The 8,675-nt window shown below is 28.1% G+C and overlaps 1 protein-coding gene across 1 annotated transcript; it reads left to right on the top strand.

The window, feature by feature from the left end:
- The first annotated feature begins 494 nt into the window (after nucleotides 1-494).
- On the top strand, nucleotides 495-6,629 carry LOC103580325 (uncharacterized). The gene is made up of 7 exons (XM_053742246.1): nucleotides 495-646; nucleotides 3,986-4,176; nucleotides 5,025-5,203; nucleotides 5,285-5,532; nucleotides 5,629-5,858; nucleotides 5,943-6,045; nucleotides 6,206-6,629. The coding sequence occupies exons 1-7, from the start codon at nucleotides 612-614 to the stop codon at nucleotides 6,480-6,482; spliced, it is 1,263 nt and encodes a 420-aa protein (XP_053598221.1). The 5' UTR covers nucleotides 495-611; the 3' UTR covers nucleotides 6,483-6,629.
- Nucleotides 6,630-8,675: the final 2,046 nt, after the last annotated feature.

The following is an 8,675-nucleotide window of genomic DNA, read 5'->3' as shown; positions in this document are numbered from 1 at the left end:
TATATTGAGACTCTCTCCGGATGGTACCTCGACTCTGTACATTTGAAATCACTATGTAATGCATAACTATTACCAGCATGTCTTTTCACCTGCCAATTTATCTTTTTATTATTATATTAACTTTGTTAATTCAACTTTTGAATTTATTTATTTTATATAAATTTTTATTGTTAATATTATTATTTTTTTCTTTTATGCGACACAGCACATAATCTAAACATACGGGTAGCAGGTGATTTAAATGTATGAAATCGTTTATCGTAAAACGATTTCAATTTTATATCGTGACGATAGTAAATACAGTATTTTTATATTTTCCTTTATCTAGCAGCTGTAAAAATAATTTTTTTCGTTTATGCCTCAATAAAATGAGCAATAAATATGTTATGTAATACTATCGACATGCTACGTGTGTTACATATGAATGTTTGGGTTAAAAAAAAACATTTTTTAAAGTATTTTTTTTTTTTTTCGTTCAAGCAGGATTTGATAGCTTACAGTGTTATTTTATATATCAGGAAAATAGTGATCTGACAAGACAATAAATTTCTAAATTTTATTTTTAGAAATTTTATTTGGAAATCGATACAAGGGTGTCGTTAAAAATAGTTATGAATAAATTTTCTAAATTTGTCGGTACAAAAATGTAATCAAGTGTCACATGCTTGCTGGTAATTTAAAGCATGCATTAATTTTTTTTTTTTTTTTTTTTTTTTTTTGTATAATTTTTAGTACTGGGTATGTTCTGAAACCCTTTCTTGATCAAATCTATCACAATTACCCATTACAATATAGAGCAATACAAATATGTGTGTCGGACGAATAATGCCAGTTATTGAAAAAATTTATTTTTAATTATTTTAATGGATGACAATTTATTTGAAGTCTATTTTATTTAAAAATGTCACAAATTTTATGCTGTTCAAAAGCTTTCCTGACATTTAAAGCAAATTACTCGGAGTTATTAATAAATTAATATTAGTCGGAAATAGAAAATATAATAAACATTACAAAAAATTAACTTATTTATAATCTATATAATATATGATATATATCACTTCTGGATGAGAAATGTCATAAAAATTAAAATCACAATACATTTTGTTTTATTTCAATTCAGTAATTTTTCTTTTCACTGTCCATTAGTAAATTGATTCTCAATAGCATTTATTTTAAAGCTGATAGTTATGTTATGTCCGAAATTGACATAAATGAATGTTGTATAGGTATTTGGCCCAAGCCGAAGCCTATAGACCGGGAACCCCAGAGACCTTAATTTAAGGAGAATAGGTTTATTTTTAAATTAATAACACGATGTTAAAATGTTTGATCTTAATTATATTGCCAACTTAATTACAAAATTTTGAGGTTTGAAGATTGTGTTTTTTTTTCTTTCTATACAATGTTGGATTTAACCCCTAATCGTAACAACTACAATTCAGATATCTTTTAATATATTCCGAAGATCACGGTTAACGGATTAAAACTAGAGAATAAAAAATAATCACGATTCTAAATTGCAGTTTCAAATTAAATTGTAACTTAATTAGCGCACGATGATTTTTAAAATAATCTATTAATATGGCGAAACTATTTAAAACACCTTTGGACAAACAATTTGAAGTAAATCGGAGACGAGGTACATTATCAATTGATTTGAGTTTATATAATTAAAAATCGTACCTGGATTTTCTTTTTATGTAGTACGCTGGTTTACTTATCTAGTTTTCGCTCACGTTTTTTTTTTTCTGCTCGACACTTATTCTTTTCTATTGCATGGGTCCTCCACAACCCGCCCTTTAGCCTTATTGGATAAATTATTTTTTTTTTTTTATATTGTTATATTATTGTTGAATTTTACCATCTTGTAAATCTTATAACTATATTATTTATAAATGATAATTTTATAGACTATATTATTTATAAATGATAATTTTATAAACTACATTATGTTCATAAGCTATATCATTCTGTGGGTTTTATAAACTATATTATTTATAAATGATAATTTTATAAACTACATTATATGTTTTCTAAACTATACTATTTTATCGTTTGTAATTTATCTCATTCTAAAAACGGCATTTTGTCAAGAATAGTATTAATTATAAATTACACCATTTTAAGAATCGTGTAAATCGTATTGGTCGTGAGCTGCATCATTTTATAAACAATATAAGTTTTACCACTTACAATTTATCTCACTCTTATAGAATATATAATTTGTGGATTAATTTCCTCTCCATTAATTAATTGATTAATATTATTACCTATGGTCATTTTATATTTTTATTATTTTTATGTTTTTACTCATTCTGGTTACTTAATAAATTTTGTTTGAATGTTTATTATTTAGATTTTAAATTTTATTCTATTATCATTTTTGTCTACGTCGCTTTCTCTTTTAAATTGTTTTCTTATCTTAATGGAAACCTTGTTGCTTGTTTGTTTAACTATGGCCCTGGGTGAGGATTAAAACTCCTTTTCACCGAATATAATATTGAAATATAGATTAGGTGTTTGAACAAGTTTCCTAATGTCAGCCAAAATGTTAAGTAAAACATAAAATGTAAGATTTAAATAAAATAAAATAAGATGAAATAATATATAAACAAACGAAAATAGTCTGGACGTAACAGTTATTTGAAAAAATTATAATTTTGATTGAAAATTTTTTTTATTTGATTATGATCAGTTTTCAAATATTTGAAATTTCATAGTAAGACTTTGATAAAGTCAATTATCAAAAACTAATTAACGTTTTCGAAAAACAATTAGTACTGTATTTTTTAATTTTTTGAATTCAAACCCAACTCAATATAGAATATATATTTTTAAATATATAGTAACATTTTATTTTCAATAAAGACTCTGCTTTAATTTTTTTTGAATTGTGCATGGAGAAAATTTACAGTTGCTAGTTCAGTGAATTGGGAACAACTTGCGCAAATGGGACTTTTTTCTATAGAGCCTATAGACATACATATTGTTGTAAATTGTGTATCATAGAAGAAATCAAAGCTATTCATTTTCAGGACAGTGGAAAATTTTGTAAAAATAAAATATGAAACTTATACGACTTTTTTTCATTTGTATCTTAAATGAATCAGACATGGTACATATTTAAGACCCAACACGGTTAAAGTATGCAATAATATAATAAGTCTACAAAAAATTTCCACTAAATTTTTGAACTTGAAATGAAAATAAAAATGGTTAATTTTTTATCACAGCAATTAGCCATCATAATTCAACTTAACACGGGTCAAAAATAAAACTTGATTCAGACTTGCTTCAAATTATTTTCTTTTGAAGTTATCGATTTTCCGACGATTTTTCAATAAGATCTCGACTTTTTCGACTTAAATTAAATTTTTTTCATCTGAGTTTCAACTTATTTGTATTTTTTGGTCTTAGTTTGAACTTATTCGTCTTTACTTCGAGCACGATAGTTATTCATCTTACTTTTGACTTGCTAAACCAAGTCGAAAAAAAGTTATTTATTCGCTTTACCTTTGCCTTAATAGATAAAAATTATTTCACCTTAGTGTTGATTTTTTGCCTTAAATTTTGAGTCGAATAAGTCTAACCCAAGTCAGTTTCGACTTGATTTAAATTTTTTCGTCTTAAATCGTGACTAAGTAAGCCAGTTAAATCTAAACCAAGGTGAAAACTCAATGTGTTTCATATCTTCGTAAAAAAAAGTTGAGTTTGTCTTGTGTAAAACGGCTCCAAATTTCGTCTTGGTAAACTAAGTCTAAATCAAGTTTTATTTTTGACCCGGGAACATTTTCCAATTCAATTAGTCAATATCAACAAAGTTAATTATTGATAATGTTGTAACAAAATATACTGACATGAGCTATATGACTCAGTTTTTTTGCCTTTTATGGAATAGTACAACATTAAGATAATAACGTACAAGTGATAAAGAAGTATATAAATGCAATGACAAAGTTTAAATTCAACATTCTTTACTGGACAGTTGCTTCAACGATTACAAAAAAATATCATTTGCCATTGCTCGAACGATAATGATTCGTCACTTCAATTTTAATGAAATTCAAATCTGGGTTTTTCTATTAATTATTCAAATTAATATATCATCAATAACATCAAAACTAGTTGCAATTAAGAAAGGTGATCCAAAAGAATGGCGTGAATATGGAGCGGAAGGTAGATTTTTCAAAATATATTATATTTATTTAATCATTCAATCGATCAGAAGAAAATTGTGATATTTAACATTATTTTTTCCTCATTTTTAATTTCCGTAGGTAATGATTCCTATCATTAATACTATTCCTATCATTATGGTAACAGTTCCCATATCACATGTGAAAGAATCATGGTAATGATTACCATACTCATAGGAATAGTTCCCATAAGCAAATGGGAACCGATCCTATAACCACATTGTAATGGTTCCTAAGTGTACATGGGAATAAACCCTAAATATTATGGTAACTATTCCCATAGTATTATGGTAAGAATTCCCATAATGTATGAGAGTTATTACCATAATATTGTGGTAACCATTACCATAATATCATGGTAACCATTATCATAGTTGCATGGTAACGATTACCATTATTCCATAGGAACTATTCCGATACCATATAGGAATTATACTCAAAATTATAGGAATGATTACCATAATATATATGGGTGCTGTTCCTATAATCAACATTTCAAAAAAACCGGTTACCATGCTTTATGAGAACCATTCCCATAATATATTGTAACTGTTATCATAATTTTTTCTCCGTGTAAATATTAGAATTATTTAAGAACAATTCAATAGTTGATTCAATTCTCAAGTTGATGATTATATGACATTTCTTATTCATGTAATTATTTCCTCGTAATTTGAACTTGAATTGAGAAATATTCCGACATTTTTTATACTAGCTATTATTTCCAAAAGACTCTAACGAAACAAACCGTTTTCAATTCATGAGTATAGTAGATTAGTTAATTTCTAAAATAATATTCAACAGAAATAATTATGTTAATTTTTTTAGCCAATTTTGCTAAATTCAATAGCTTGTATGCAATAACTATCGATGAAGAACAGTTGCGCATTGATAAATATTGTTCCGGCAAATGTGATTCAATTGATTCAATAGGTATGAAGAGTGCACAAAATTTATTTTACCCGAATCAATGTTCAGGATCACTTCGTTTTTGCTGGCTAGAAAAAGTAAGTTCATATCAGAGTATCTACAAAATTATTATTAATAACATACAAATTATTACAATCAAATTATGGGAAATTAATAAGGTAACTGAAAAGCGAAAGAAAGCAAATAAAGATTACAAGATCTCGATGGAAACATTATATTTCGACTCGATTTGGATTCCAATAAACTTTAAGTTCGAAAGAACTCTGGAGCTACTTAAAATATTACACCACACTGGTAATATTTGCAAGTGTTTATGTGAACGAGATGATCATTCAAATACCAAAAACGAGCGTGGTGAATTACTTGATTCAATTTGCTTTGATCCAGTTTCAGTTGATGATGGATAGTGAGTTTCATTTAATTATTAATTTTTTAAAAATTCACTGCATTAGAAATGTCCATATTTCATGCAGTACATTTTGCTAATAAATGTTTTTTGAAGTGTTGCAACTGGCGCTAGATTTAAAAGACAAGGTAACGTAATATACCTTCAACTTCAACAAGGAATATTATCACAAGGAAAAATTGATCCAATAACTCTTAAGTGGACGACTTCAAATAATTGTAACTTAAAAAAAAAAGTCGTTGATAATTTCCAAAACAATGGTTATTACGATACTTTAGAAATCATACTAGACGATCTTACTTTATTAGAAAATGCAGTTGTCACAGGTAATTTTTAAATTTTAGTTTTTATGAAAAATATTTGTCATATTAACAGTTTTAAATAATTAGACTGTTTATATCATTAAACAGGTGTTACGTTAGGTGATTCATTGCGCGGAAAATACATCGATGACAATGGTAATATTAATGAAAATGAATCTGAAGTTTCAAAGAAAAGCCAATGCCATGAAAGGTAATTACATTATTATTCAAATGTTGAACCTTTGAAATGATAAGTTATTTTAAAAAATATATATATATGCTATTGTAACTATGATAATAATTTTTTTTTTTTTTTTGTTAAAACTTTGTGTCGTAGTCAGTGCTACAATTATTTGAATATTTGGTTTTAGTGCCACCGACTTCATACATAGTGGTTCAGATGTTCTGCCGTCCACATCTTTAGTAGGAAATAATTACGAACGCAGTGAACCATGCAAATATAAGATAAATTTTGATGGAACTAGAGAGAATTCTGATAATATACAACATGTTGTTCCATATGTTGACTTACAGGAGATTGTCACCGATCAAAATTTACCTAAGCCTATTCAGGGAATCGGTTGGTATTATCGCGGTTATCCTGGTTATGGAGGATTTCTGGCTCTTAAAATTTTCACAAAAGAATAATAATTTTCTATTAATATGTATTTCAATGGTAACGATGTTCATCTAATCAATATTGTTTGATGTACAAAATATTTCATTATTTGCAAAGTAAAAGTTGGTACTTTTCCCAATCAACTGAAAATTATAATAAAAATTTTTCAAATCACATTATTTTATCCATTTTCTTAACCTAACTTTTCTTCCCGATTATGCAGTTTTCGGTGGTCTATTTGAAAACAAGATTTCGAGTCAAATATTAATGTTCAATTACACACGAATAATTTGTGGGTTATAAGGAATACTCTGTGTATTATATTAATATTAAAATTCCGGATCAGAGTGAATGCGGACTCAAATATAACTCAGATCCAGATCACACCACTGAAAAGACAAACTTCCTATTTTCTCCGAGTGTGGAACGATTTATTTTAAAAACTCCGAACTTCCGTGTGACGGAGTGAATTCGGGTTTAAATTGTAACGGGGTAAAATTAAACTCATTCAAAAAAAAAAAAAAATTTTAATTTAAATTTAAATTCCTCTGGAATTTCCCGCGGTTGGTTAGTTATCGAAAACCGATGGACCCCGAAATTTAGTTTATCGACTGGTCCCCGGGAAACGCCAATTTTGGAGACTCAGCCTCCCTCCCTACTTAGAACTAATAAGAGTGGGAAAACTTACGAAAATAGCCGAGGGGTCTCGGACTTAGATATTAGTAAGTGCACGAGGTGAAAATAGACACAGTCGGACGGACCGGCGAGCGAGACGGACGAGTATCTGCGCATCAAAAAAAAAAAGGTAATTATCTAAGCCCTGGAGAGGTTAAACGTGGAACCTTCCAGTAGCTTTAAACTTGGAGAAGATTTATTAACCGTGTATCCGGCCGGAAGCCGATACACTAAATTACACATTGCTGATTTGTATTGAATTTTTCACAGATTTAATCAAAAATTTAAATTGGAGAATTTGAAGATTTTGGAGAAAGAAAAGGAGCTGGAAATAATTCAGAAATCGGCAGAAGGACTGAAGGAGAGAAAGAAGGAACACCACGAGACAATTGACTACAACAAGCATATTAAGGTAAATAAATTATCGGCAGCGGCCATAATTTATTTATAATTATTTGATAGAAAATTTAATAATTAATCGTGGGCAGTCGCCATTTCTGAGTCGTTTTAAGTAATATAGAATTCTCGGTAGAAGCCAGAATTCTTGTACTAACTGATTACGCGGTCCGTCGGACAAAATTCTCGGCAGAGAGGCCAGAATTTTGAATTATTCTTATTATTTAAAATATTTATTATTATTTAATAATTAAAAACGACGGGATAAATTAATTAATTACAATTAACTAATAACAGCCCAAAATTAATAATTTTATAATTAATTTATAATTACTAATAATTAAGATAGGAAAAATTTCTCGGCGTGGAGCCAGAAATTAAATTGGTTATAAGCCAAAATTTATTATAGTTTAATTTATAATAATTAATAAGAAAATATATACATAAGAATTATTGAGACTAAGAAAATTCAATAATCAAGTGATGTGAAAAGTAGTGAGAAAATATTGAGAATTTAAATAAACAAAAGTTGAAGAGAATAAATTGATGTCAGTAGAATCAGTAAAATTTTGTAATGAAAAATCTAAAGTTTAACGCAAAGAAAAGACGCGAAATAGAGAGAGGTAGCGTCAGTTACTCGGGTTAGAAAATTTACGGGAAATTATCAAAAATTAATTAAATGATTATATATAAGAGAAAAATAAAAAGTAATTAAATTAAGTAACCTAAAATGTTAGTGAGAAAAGAAATAAATTAAATTCTGTGTGTGTGAGAATTAAGTCCAGTGGACAGAAACGAGATTTGATTAAATAAAACGTGTGTGTGTGTGTGTGTATGAAATGAAATAATTCCAGGGGAATTTTAATTAAATATTTTGGGAAGTAATTAGATCCAGGGGATCTGGCAAGTTGCCTAGTTGTTTAATATAAAGGCCAGGGGCCAATTTTATATAAAGTCCAGGGGACTAAAGTTAATTAGATCCAGGAGATCAGGCCAGGGGCCAATTTTATATAAAGTCCAGGGGACTAAAGTTAATTAGATTCAGGGGATCAGGCCAGGGGCCAATTTTATAATTTAATTTATAAAGTCCAGGGGACTAAGTATTGTAATAAAGTAAATATAAGTGAAATAAAACCCGGTGGGTAAAATTG

The sequence above is a fragment of the Microplitis demolitor genome, chromosome 10 (assembly GCF_026212275.2).
Source record: "Microplitis demolitor isolate Queensland-Clemson2020A chromosome 10, iyMicDemo2.1a, whole genome shotgun sequence".
Lineage (NCBI taxonomy): Eukaryota > Metazoa > Arthropoda > Insecta > Hymenoptera > Braconidae > Microplitis > Microplitis demolitor.
Note: the sequence above shows the minus strand (reverse complement) of the source record. Positions and strands in the feature narration are given on the sequence as shown.

Bases quoted from the DNA above. Each gene is read 5' to 3' on its own strand.
- LOC103580325 (XM_053742246.1), top strand. From the start codon at position 612: ATGAATAAATTTTCTAAATTTGTCGGTACAAAAAT. The intron at 647-3,985 runs GTAATCAAGTGT...TTTACTGGACAG, and splicing joins AAATTTGTCGGTACAAAAAT to TTGCTTCAACGATTACAAAA. The intron at 5,204-5,284 runs GTAAGTTCATAT...GAAATTAATAAG, and splicing joins GTTTTTGCTGGCTAGAAAAA to GTAACTGAAAAGCGAAAGAA.